The sequence below is a fragment of the Aythya ferina genome, assembly GCF_964211825.1.
Source record: "Aythya ferina genome assembly, chromosome: 3".
In the NCBI taxonomy this organism is placed as follows: domain Eukaryota; kingdom Metazoa; phylum Chordata; class Aves; order Anseriformes; family Anatidae; genus Aythya; species Aythya ferina.
In genome coordinates this window covers 79,674,782-79,686,849 of record NC_140298.1, presented here as the reverse complement: position 1 = coordinate 79,686,849, position 12,068 = coordinate 79,674,782, and the positions used below count along the sequence as shown (strand labels likewise).

General features: G+C 43.8%; 1 protein-coding gene across 10 annotated transcripts; it reads right to left on the bottom strand.

Annotated features, from left to right (window-relative positions):
• Window positions 1–1,348: 1,348 nt before the first annotated feature.
• Window positions 1,349–11,505, bottom strand: RNF146 (ring finger protein 146). Of its 10 annotated transcripts, none has more exons than XM_084515927.1 (5): window positions 11,395–11,479; window positions 9,781–9,867; window positions 6,689–6,845; window positions 2,972–3,110; window positions 1,349–2,884 (listed from the first exon to the last, which is right to left on the bottom strand). In XM_084515927.1, exons 4-5 carry the CDS (start codon window positions 3,107–3,109, stop codon window positions 2,051–2,053), a joined length of 972 nt encoding a protein of 323 aa, XP_084372053.1. In that variant the 5' UTR covers window position 3,110; window positions 6,689–6,845; window positions 9,781–9,867; window positions 11,395–11,479; the 3' UTR covers window positions 1,349–2,050. The 10 variants fall into 10 exon arrangements, with proteins under 10 accessions (XP_084372053.1, XP_084372054.1, XP_084372057.1 ...); XM_084515928.1 differs by adding an exon at window positions 7,365–9,360 and having other exon boundaries at window positions 1,349–3,110; window positions 11,395–11,475; XM_084515931.1 differs by adding an exon at window positions 9,144–9,360 and having other exon boundaries at window positions 1,349–3,110; window positions 11,395–11,475.
• Window positions 11,506–12,068: the final 563 nt, after the last annotated feature.

Below are 12,068 nucleotides of genomic sequence, written 5' to 3'. Positions count from 1 at the left end.
TGATCTGGGGTGTGTATTTGCCACTCTGATGATTAGCTGTTAAGCACTTACCAGCCTTACTTTAACTAATTTCAGTAATTCACAGCTGCGGTCAGCCAGCAGGAGCCAAAGGCAGCATCATGGGTGTTCAGAGGTTTGCCTCTACTTTGGTCAAGAACCCCCATGGATAACCACTAATAAAATTCACTGTATGTTATTTGTGCTGAAAGTCCTCAAATTGAGCATATATAGCAAGTCTTGTATTTTGCATCTTGCTGTAACAGTGCATAACCTCGTGTTAAGTGAAATGCACGCAATTATCAGAAGCATTCTTACTGTGTGTTTTTACAGCACAGTTAGATTTTGATTAGAGCCATTGCATGCTAACTAGAAAGAAAAAAGGCAGGTGACAACTAACAAATGGAAGAAAAGACGATCTAAGTTCTTTCCTTCCAATCACAGTACTGGCTCATTTCCTTTTGGAACTATTAAGTGGTAAGAAAGTAATGCTCCTTATTCCATCTAAGCCTCCTGTGTCAATTCCTTTGTTCCCTGGACTCACTGTCTCACCTTGCGGGCAAAAATAAACCCCAGAAACTGGAAGACTTGCACAACTTTATCCATGAATACACATTTATTTCAGCCATTGTTATAGTAAGGAAAACATCTTAGAAGCTTAAGACTACCATTTTTAGCACCTTTTCTATCACAATTTGAAATAATTACGTTTCAGCTATTGGCCCTTTCTATTCTGGGATATATGCACTAAGAATTGGAGTTTAATTACCTTTGTTTTAAAGATTAAGCCAAATCAACAGATGACTGACCACCATTTTTCAGAATGAGAAATAACTGCCATAGGAAAAAAAAAAAGACATTGTACTCTTGACGTTTGTAGAAACTGGGAGATGCAGTATCCAGGATATGTATTTCTAATACAAGCCCACAATTATCTTTTCTGTGCTGTTAGTTTTGCTATGGAGAAAAGATGAATAGCAATGTATTCCTTAACATGTGTTCTTTACCTTGAAGTCGGGTTTGATTATTCATGCTCTTTTATTTCAATGTTTCTGCTGTTAATAAATAAGACTGTGATAGTTTTGTCTACCATAACAGTGAAGTGAGTTGATCAGCTCTTCAGCTGAGGAGCGTTAAGCCTGTGTAAACATTAAGCCTGTAACTTGGGATTTTCCTTTAGAAAGGCACACTCCTACAGTGTTGTTTGAGATACAGTCAGTCAGGGATGTTAAGAACTTAGATACCACTCAAAACCAATCCTCCCGTTCAGCAAACACAGGAAGCTGTTTCATGATGGTTTTCTTTAAAGTTCCTCCAGTGAAGTTCAATTAAACTGGAGACATATCTAAGATTGTTACTGGTAAAATGTAGTTTTATTAAATTATAAATTCCGTAACAAAAACGAGACAGATCAAGAAAGACCTCAAAAACAGAACTACAAGGACTAGATGGCAAAGCCCATGAAAATGCCATGAAGTGTATAGGTACGAATTTGCAACGAAAGTTAACAGCATTTTTACATTTCCATTGAAGGAAGGTAAGTGATTGCTCTTTGTCTAGTAAAAACACATTTTAACTCCAAACTCACATCTATTTTTTCTCACATTAAATTAAGCATCCTGCTCACACCCAACATCTTGCCTGCTCCCACATTGCTTTAGTGTTCTTTTCATACATCAATCCATGCAGAAAGTAGTAAGACACTTAATGCAACAGTCAGATAATGAAAACAATTCAAGTTGTACAGTAGATATACATTGGCCAAAAAGGGACCGAGTATCTCCAAGGGGAAGATGCTACAAAATAAACACAAGACATTTTCAAGAAAACTGGGTATTGCTAAGCAGCTTTCAAACCATTAACAGGATGACCCAGTTTCTTACACTTAGTCTTCCAGCTGAGACACGTTAAAGAGACTTAAGTTAGGCCAGATCTGGTTCTCCCCTTCACCCCACCCTCCCACCAAACACACTGCTAGGTTTGAGTGCAATGCCAATGTGGACAGAAAATTTACAGATACGGGACTGAGTTTTTCAATCGCATGGCTCCAGATTTAAACTTCAGTGACTGTGCACTGTCCATCCGGCCTTCTAGACCTTACGCTTGCGTTTACCACCCCTCCCCCTGCCACTGGTCTATCCGCTCCTGACTGGTTTGCGTTGGCATTCAAGTGTCTCTGCTGGGCAGAGGATGGCTGTTGCTGGAGGTGGGCAGACACATCCTCGCTATCGCTGCTAGCATCTGATTCGGTCTCCTCCACGGAGGCGTCAGGGGCCGGCACCCTACCAGATGATGACGATTCATGGTCTTCCTCCCCCTCTCCCCTATGGCTCCTTTCGGCCATACTGTCTCCATTTATTTGCAACTGGGCAAAAGAGTTTTCTAGAGAAGTGCTTGCATCAGGCGATGGTGTTGAAGGACTCAGCAGCTGACCATCGAGTGACGGCAGGGGCCTAGCAGAAACAGCTACCAGGGGCTGTACGGCTGCAGCCCCCGGGGTCGCTGTGCTGTCTGCACCATCAGCGGAGCTCTCTCTTGCCAGGTTGACAGTGTTAGCGTCACAGTCCAACCTAAGCCCAGCCACTCCCTTCTTTGGAATATCTATAATGTCCCGTTTTATTTTCCTGCGGCGTCCATGCTCGTTTCTCCTATACTGAACCATATTTTCAAGATCTGCTACGTATAAAAACCCAGCGATCAGCATTTCAGTGCTCTTTTTACCTTTGGAAAAGGCATCTTCCAGCTCTCTGCTGGTACGTTCATCATACTGCCACCAACCATTTCTACCTTCATAGTACCAAGCATATTCTCCGTTGCCTCTGCTTGCTGCTTTGAGTTCTTCCGGTGATAATAAGGTTGGCTTGTCAAGAAAATCCTCTGGAATCTCCTGCCGGCAGAGTGCACATCGTTTCCCAAGCCAAGAAGCTCCCTTCACACACAGATAGCAGAAGACATGTTTACAAGGCAGACTTACTGGATGGACACACGTTTGCAGACAGATAGCACATTCAGGGACTGTCAGGGGAGGTGCTGCATTAGCACATGACTCATTTGTCTTCCTATTTGTGGGAAGCATGTTGATCGAATGATCTATTTCACCACAGCCAGCCATCCTGCAGAAGATCAAAGAGATGTAAATCAGTTTACTGTGTCAACCTAAACTGGCACCTTACCTCACCATCCACAGAATGAGACACTTGCCTTGTGTTAAGATGAGGTATCATTTATGAAGCTCAACTTCTAAAGTAAGGGATAGGTTAACACTCTGTTTTCTGAGTCAACAAACTAAGCTGAATTTTGGTAGATTTCTTTTTTTCCCCCCAATCGCTGATCTTGAATCTTTTGTTTCATTTTTAACACAGTACCATGCCAAACTTTGGCATTTCCTGTCCTTTTTCTGAAGCAGTGCTCATCAGATAGCTTCATGCAGCCTAAAGGTACTATGAAGTGTCCAGCCAGCCTGTTATTTTGGAAACTCCTCAGAAAATCTGAAGAGGCTATGATTCTTTTCTCAAGAGGTGACCTACCCACAAAACAATCCATCTGTACAGTACTGGTGATCATCAGTTTGACTAGGGGATTACCAGAACAGTACTTCAGGCTAGGTTTCCATAGTACAAAATATGCCCGGCAGCAGAACCAGGCTGGAGTATTCCCACTTGCTGTTTCTTAAGTCACCACAGCGTACCAGCCCTCAGACAGGGCTCGTAACAACCACAGGGCTACAGGAGGAACTGGATTTGAAGACAGGTGGCTTTTTCAAAAGCTATCCTGGATTTCTCTTTCCTAAAAAACAGGTGAACTTGCTGATCTAGCTGAGGGTACCTCAAAAGGAATTGTTCCAGACAAGCAGAAGGGGCAGTGTATCTATCACAGGAGATGAAATATGCAGCCATGATCGTTTGTGAAGTCACTGCCTGTGCCTTTTCTGGCCATGTATTATCTCTGTTATTAAACAGAAATTTTGTAAGCAACTACAGTGTTACTCTGGCATTTTATAGGATTTCAATAGGCAAAATATTCTAGCCTAGACAATAAAAACGCCTGCTAGACTACATTCTACCTATGGCAATCTTTCACAGTCTTTTTCATGGTTATTTTCCTTTTATGTTCTCTTTTATTCTCATCAAAACAAACCAATAGATACCAAATGAGGGAGAAGAGCGGGCTTTGGGGGAATGGGGCCTAAAAATGTGCCTTTTTCATTTTAAATCTCCAAGGAATTTGGCAGCATGGTGCTGACACTCAGCAAAATAGCCTTTCAATATAACTAGTCCTCTTTGCACAAACAGCAGAGATTAGTTCATCCAAAGGCATCACAGAAGGGTGGGCCAGAAGGGACCATTAGAGGTCACAGGAGCCCAGATTCCAGCTCCACACGGCACTACCACCAGTATCAGATCTGATCAGTCATGGCTTTGTCTAGCTGACTTTTGTGAAACCTGCAAGGATGGTGGTATCACAACCTCCCTGGACAGCCTGTTCCAGTATTAGACATATTTCTAGTAAAACACGTTACCTCAAGAGAAAATCCCTCGTGTTACAGTAAAAGCCTCCACTGCTTTATACATCTTATGAACGCATGCTGGGATTAGAAAAAAAAAAAAAAAAAAGATTTATGCTTCTGTGTCTATATTTATCTTTACAATAATGTATCTCTATATGCTACCCATTCCCTTGTTACTGTAATTTCCCCTCAAAAGAGGAATGCCTTTCTTTAATCTAATTCTTTAATCAAGTCGTTTTTTTTAAGCTCTACTGTTCATATATTTTTTTCTGAAGTGGCATATAATTGTGTCCACCTTTGTATCTGAATTTCCTTCTCTGAGATTAAGAACAAATATGCATACTAGCTCTTCAGTCAGCATGCAGATACAGACAGCATTACCACCTGGTAATTGTCTTTATTGTGCACATCTACGTGTGAGACACATTCTAAAAGTGTTGTGAACTAGTTGCTCCCTGGCAACTTCACACTTTCGAGGTTATATTTGGAAGCAGAACTTTACACCAAAACTAGGTTTTTATGACGAGAAACTTATTAGAAAAAGGAGAGAAGAAAAGCTATTCAGATTTCAGAATACCCACGAACACAAGTCAAACGCTATCTCACAACAGAAGAGCTGAAAGAGAAATCCATGTATTGATTAATTTGTGCCAACCATGGCTGAGGAAAAAAGATCTGAATTTTCAAGTGTTCCCATAATGACATACTACTGTGCAGAAAGGCACAGCAGCTGAGATTTTTATTTCCATGCTACAGTTTTACAAAAGGCTTCTTTTCCCTAAATATGTTTTATAAGGTTATCCTCTTCAAAGAAAATATAAAAACAACATGAAGATAAGTAACTTCTATATAATTTGTGTATAATAATTAAGAATTTGGAGACTGCTGGGATTAAAATGAAACCCATTTTGACAAATCAAATTCTGGTATTGTTACTATTATGAGTAAATGTATTACGCTGTATCATGAGTAAACAAAAAGCAGTGTGAGAGTTCTCATTAATATTTGAGCTGTGCTAAATACGTCACCTTTTAATTTGAAGGTTCTTTGATTCCTTACTAGATCAAGCTAATAATGCAGCATATGAACGGAAAGGAGGAATAAATGCCTTATTTTGAAAGTCTTAACTGATTTTTAATGAATTAGAGGAAGACAGTATTTGTAAAATTAATACAGCTAGAGGAATACCCTTATCTCTAACCAAGCACTACCCGCAACATAAAACTTTTAATAAAAGACAAGCACAACTGCAGTTGCATGTGTTCAGAATGCAGGACAATTATCCATTTAAAGATTTAGATCAACTGAACTGAGGCTCTCACTTTTTGTTTCTAAAAGAACATACTAATTAATCCTTTATTGTTTATCTTTTTAAGTATCAAATCTAGTTCATAGAGTTTGTCTATAAATTAGTACTAGGGCATATATACGTAGATTTTTATCGAACAGGTAAGCCCTTTGGAAAAGAGGAAAAACATCTAGAGCTGCTATTCTGCTAAGTTATGGCTGTGGGAGCACATTCATTCCAGCTTCATGGCATTAATAACTAAACAAATCTGAGCGCAGAGTATTTTCCCTGAAATTAACAGTAATATTTTATAACAAGATTTAATCACAAAAGGATTCATATTTAAATGGTTTTCAAATACTAACCTCTGTTTTTTGGAGAGATGGGTTACTTTATTAATTTTGGCTAACAGGGAAAATTACATTATCGAATAAATTAAAATCAGTGACAGGTTCTAAAAATAAAATTATTTGAAGTATTTGGATCATCAGTTCAGATATAAAAAAGGGAACAACAAGCATCTGAATGCTACATTTTAACATAAATACAGCCTAAAGCCAACTGTGAAGGAGCTGGTCTACAATCTTGGCAGATCTCACTTCTATTATCTCTCTCTTTTTTTTAATTAATATTAAAACCTACATTTCATTTGGTAAGCTTAGGATGCATAGCCTAGAGTGCCTTCATCAACACACAAAGTATGGAATAGGTAATGTATAAAAATTATACTAAAATTCCCCAGGCCTTCTGGAACTCTGTCCAAAGAGCAAGTAAATTCCCATAACGCTACCCCAAAAAGTAATTTTTCAGACTCCAGATCAAATTCCAGCTACAACTAAGCAGTTTGTCAATGAGCTGACACATGCAAGACCATTAACAAAACAACAGCAGCTTACTTTCTCAGAGTAATTTCTACTGACGCATGCCACGAGACTAAGATGTCCTCTCTTCAGATGGCTCCAACTAGGATGGCAGGTCCTCTTTCCCAAGGCTGGCTCATTCCTTGTCTGTCCTGCCCAATGGTACACTGCAGTGTTTCAGCTTCTCTGCACGCTAATGGAAAGCAAACAGTATCACCATTACAACAGCACTGTACGCAGGTATGAGTGAACAAAACCCAATGCCATGGTCCTGTTACAGAAAAGAAATAACTATCCTTTAATTTACTTGATGCAGACACCATCAGACATTGTTGCGTTTTTTGCAATTGCCAATTTTGCCCTACAGTTTGATGTCTATTATTCTGATGTCTAACTTATGCAAATTATCTTTTTCTAAAGTATTATAAAAGGCAATTATCTTATTACATCTGAAGTTAATGCCTCATTTCCATAAAGTAACCATGTAGACAAAATGAGAAACAAGACTAAAGTTAGGAGTATGTTACGTTTGTGCATATTTAATCTCTAGTAAATGACTTCCTGTTTTCAGAGAGTTTAACAAGTAACAACAGCATCCTAAACCTGTATCTAAAAAGAGCCATATCATATTATTCCAAAGGCCTATCCAGCTTTGTATCTTGTCTGTAAACAAGGGCTGTTTTGGGATGTTTGAGGAGAAAACAATGCATACAAACAGGTGATTTCCCTAGGTCCTGTCCACATTTCAAGCAGTCTGCAGCTTACAGCCCTCTTTATGAAGTGCCAAGTGCTTCTGAGGTTCAATCCTGAAACAAATACGTGTGATCTCTGAAAAAGAGGACAAGGGTGTAGTTCAGGCTCCGCAACTCTGAGGTAACATGCCCCTCTTCAGGCTACCAGTTAATGTCAGCCAAAATACATTTTGCAGTATGTCACCAGCCAGAATTTGAACCAATTCATTTCACAAATACAGAACAGTCACTAGAAACCAGTGTCTTAACAATTACCTAAATAACTCTACAGTAGGCAGGTAGGAATCTGCAAACTGGGCAAGAGCAGGGAGACCACCAAGATTTCACTGTCCTGTTCTCAAGCTCTAAACAGGAAGGTCTTGACCTGAAAGAGCCACCCTTAGTTACAGAAAGTATTTTGGGAATCGTATGTAGGAAGACTGGTGAGCCATACAGCTGTATCTTCCTCTCTTCTGGGCTGTCGCTTTCAAGATGTTTCTCAGGCATTTTGAATTACAATTTTCAGTTGCTGCAAAATCTTACACTTACGAATGCTTTGAAGCAGACCCAAGAACGTCACGTATTTGATTTCAATTTGCTCAAGGAAAGAATCATTTTGGTGTAAACGTGGTGCAGATCAGATTTATGCACAGACTAGAGCAAAGTCAAGGAGTGGTAAGTCTCAGAAAGAACATGGAGCATTTAGTATTACGGTGTTCTGTGCTATGGTCCATCAAATGACTGAACATTTATCACGAATAATGTCAGATTGAAATGTTCAGATGACTCCAGTGTAAGATAAATTACTCAAAGGTGTTTTTTTCCTTATAGCTGAGCTCCACGTAGCATTCAGTCCAGCTATTTTTAGCAAACGTTCAAAAGGAAAAATGCAAAAATGAACATGCCTATCTACTTGTCCTAGCACCCCTTCAAAAGGGAGATGGCTCTCCCCTCATCAATCCAGCAACTTCCCCTTTCTTCACACATTAATCTGAAATGGAGAGCTGCAATCACACTGAAATTTTGGCTCTACTAATCCACTCAGACCAAATACCGTGTTTGCTACGATCAAAGAGATGGTTGCAACAAGCTTGATGCTGTGGGTGTGGTGCCCAGCCCTTCAGCTCAGACCCTGGCTTTCTATTCCTTCTGCAGGTTTTATCTGCTACCTCCTCTAATCCACTGTCAGAGGTGGAGCATTCTAACACCAAATGTTACGTGGGCATGGGAGAAGGACGCTGGGTCAGCTCTGACAGATTTCCTATTAAAAAAAATGCACGCACATATACGATGCATGTAATTATACTGGGAAGAATCCAATTAGGGCATAATTATGGGATTATGGTAAGGCAACTTTCTAAATGCTGCACAGCTCTTAAAAAGAACTAGTTCACAAACTGACTTCAGGTAACCTCTACTCTTCATTACGTTGTTATTTATGTAATAAGCCAGCCATGAAAACTTTACAAAACGGGATAAAAGACGCTGGTGGTTACACACACCCTTTCCCGGACTCTGCTCCTTTGAAGTTAAGTGGCTAAGAGCCGTGTTCTCTACGTAGCAATTAACTGCCTACGTTAGACGAGCACCTCGTACGGGGAGTTACGCTAACTGTGGCAACCTGCAAGAGTCCCTTCCCCTTGCGCACTGACTAAACCCACACGTCCCATCACACGTGGATTTGGAAACGTGCATTCAACACGCAACGGATGCAGGACAATCCCACCACCCAGGAGCAAGGGCTTCGACCTGGCACCGACCTGGCATCAGCAGCTGGCCAGCAGCTCCTCCCACGCTGAGGCTCAGGCGGTGTCTGACTGCTCTTTGTTCCCTTGGAAGTCTCCAGGGACGCTTGCTGGGAGAAGTTGTGCCAGCCTCTTCCATGCAGCTTTATGACTCCAAAGTGGCTGACCTCCTACCTGAGCTACCATCCAACAGTGACCCCAGGTCTTCTTTGAGAAAAACGTCGAGCTTTTACTAAACCAAGATGGAACAAAACCTTTCTTGTCAGTTAACTGCTACCCATCAGGTTCCCAGTAACCTATCAGAGCCCAAACTACTTTTTTTTTCCCCCATTTTTCTTTTGCTTTGGAGACCAGAGCGAAAAGAAAAACAGCAATAATAATTAAAAAAAAAAAAAGTACCCCAGAAATGCACATATTTAAGAAGCCAGCTCCTGAATGTAAATGTGGTGTTACCTACAGTCTTATTTAAATCCTGCCTCAAATGATAAATTCTGCAGCACTCTGCAGATTACTTAGAATAGTTACCACAAGCTAATCCTTTGTGTCCCCATATGCTGAAAAATCAATGGGTGCAGCACTACAAAATAAAAACGGTAAATGCTTTTATGTAGTTTAGTACTTGACTGTTTCCATCAAGCTCCCTATCTCATACCTCGATTCCTGGGGGCGGCGGGGTGGAAGGAGGTGGAAGCAGGGGATAGAACTCTGTCCTTCCCTGCCAGCCACCATTGGCCAAACACTGGGGAAAGAAAGAAGGGAAGATTTTTGCCTTTTTTTTTTTTTTTTTTTTTTAATAAGGTGAGGGAAAAAAACTCATTCTCCCAGCTGAAGGCCTGTTATCGTCAACGCAGTGTCAGCTAAAGGTACTGAGCCTTTCAGATATTTTTCAAACCATCACCAGGCAATGCACAGCAGATAAATAACCTGTCTCCTGTCCACGGTGACTTCTCTGTACCTCTTTCTTAAAGTTAGAGTATCTTTGAGAAATTAGAGATGTCATGAGGGCTCAACTTCCCTGTCATTCCTTATGCAGTGCCATTACACATTAATTAAAACAAAACAAAACACACCTTGTATAGATTTAGAACTAAACCACAGAAAAATAGTCAAGTGCAGAACAGTCAACCATTTTGCTATTGAACTGCTGCATATTTATTCAAAGTGAGTTTCTTGTCCTATGCTACAATTGGAGCACTGAATTTGAAGTAAATATTTCATTTTATTTAAGAGAGCAAAATATTAGCTTCTTTCTCAAACAAAACTGATAGTGTCAAAGCTGCCGTAGGGAAACAAAGCAAGAATGGGTTCATCTGAAGTTATCAATGCTTTGGAAACACAAAGTAAGCACAGGAACATCTCTAAACAGAGAGAGATTAACATGCACAGAAAAAGGAGGGGGGGAAAATCAATTCCAATAAAGGTTTTTACTTCCACCATTTCCAAGAGCCCACCATGCAAACTCCCTTGAAATCCTGCAGCTCCATCCCTCTCGGCAAATGACAACGGCGTGACCGACACCCCAACTGCTGCAGCGGGTTTGGGAGGAAACAAAAAGAACTTTTTTCTTTTCTCCCCGCACAGATTCGGCACTGTAGCGATTTAAACAATCGGCACTTTGATTCCCTCGGACAGCAACCACAGCATCAGCCACAGGGCGCTGCCAAACGGGCTCTGGCCAGCACAGGGGATTTAAGATTAACTCAAAGCGGCCAAATCGATCCCGGGGCTTCGTAGCGGGCGCTAGGCGCTGTCACGGCAGGTCGCTTTCGGCGACGCGTTTTGGGAGGCACTTCCAGGCCTGTTTTCAGCAATCCCCTGCGGTAGGGGAGGCTGCGCTTCTCCTACCACAGACCCGACAAAGGCTCAACTTTTCGCAGCGCCCTCCCCTTGCGATCACCGGGGGCACGGTTCACGGCACGGGACCGCGGGCTGGGCTCACAGCAAAGCGGCACCGGCACGGACACCAACACCGCAGCGCGACGGGCCGCGCAGGGCCCGCACCGACACCGGCACCGACACCGCCGCCCCCCCGGGCCCCGCCGCCGGCCGCCGCCTCCCTCCCCACGGCGCTGCCGGGCCCGGGGGGAGCCCCGCCGGCACCCCGGGGCCTGCCCTTTTGTTCCGGGCCTCGCACAGCCCGGCCCCGCCGCGGGGAGGAGGGTGGGAAGCGGGGGGGGGGGAGCGCGGCCGTTGGCGGCCGTTGGCGGCCGTTGGTGACCGTTGGAGCCCCCCCCGTCCCCCCGGGCTGCCGCCGCCGGGGACTCACCCGCACGGCCGGGTCGGGTCGGGTCGGGCCGGGCCCGGCGCGCGCCGCTCCGCCACCTGCCGCCGCCGCGGGACGCGCCGACGTCACGCGCGGGGAGGGGAGGGAGGGGGGGGCTGCCGCGCCACCGTGACGCCACCGGGAGGGAGGGGCCGTAAGGGGAGGGGAGGGGAGGGGAGGGGAGGGGAGGGGCGCGCGCGCCGGTGGCGTCACGGGGCGGGGGGTGGCACGGCCACGCCCCCCGCCTCCCCGCCCGAGGAGGTGTCATGGCGGCGGGGTCGTGTTCTGCTTGTGGGCAGCCACACAGGCGTTAGGGCTGGGAAAGACCCCCGAGAGCATCTGGTCCGACTCCACCACCGCCGGTGTTACTCACAAACCCACGTCCCTAAGCACCGTGTCCCTAAGCACCGTGTCCCTAAGCACTGTGTCCCTAAGCACCACGTCCAGCCTTTCCCCAAGTCGCAGCCCCAGCTCTGCCCCGTGGAGGGCTGGATGCTCCTCTGGCCTCCTGCCTCTGGGACAGGACCCGGATGTAGCTGGGGGCTGGGCTGACCCAAAACTGGGGCTGCTGCCTTGGAGGCAGCGTACGGGAAGGAGAGGCGTGTTTTCTGCAGGTACACCGTAAATAAACCATGATGTGAAACAATAATCGATGTATCACTTCAGATGGAACCACA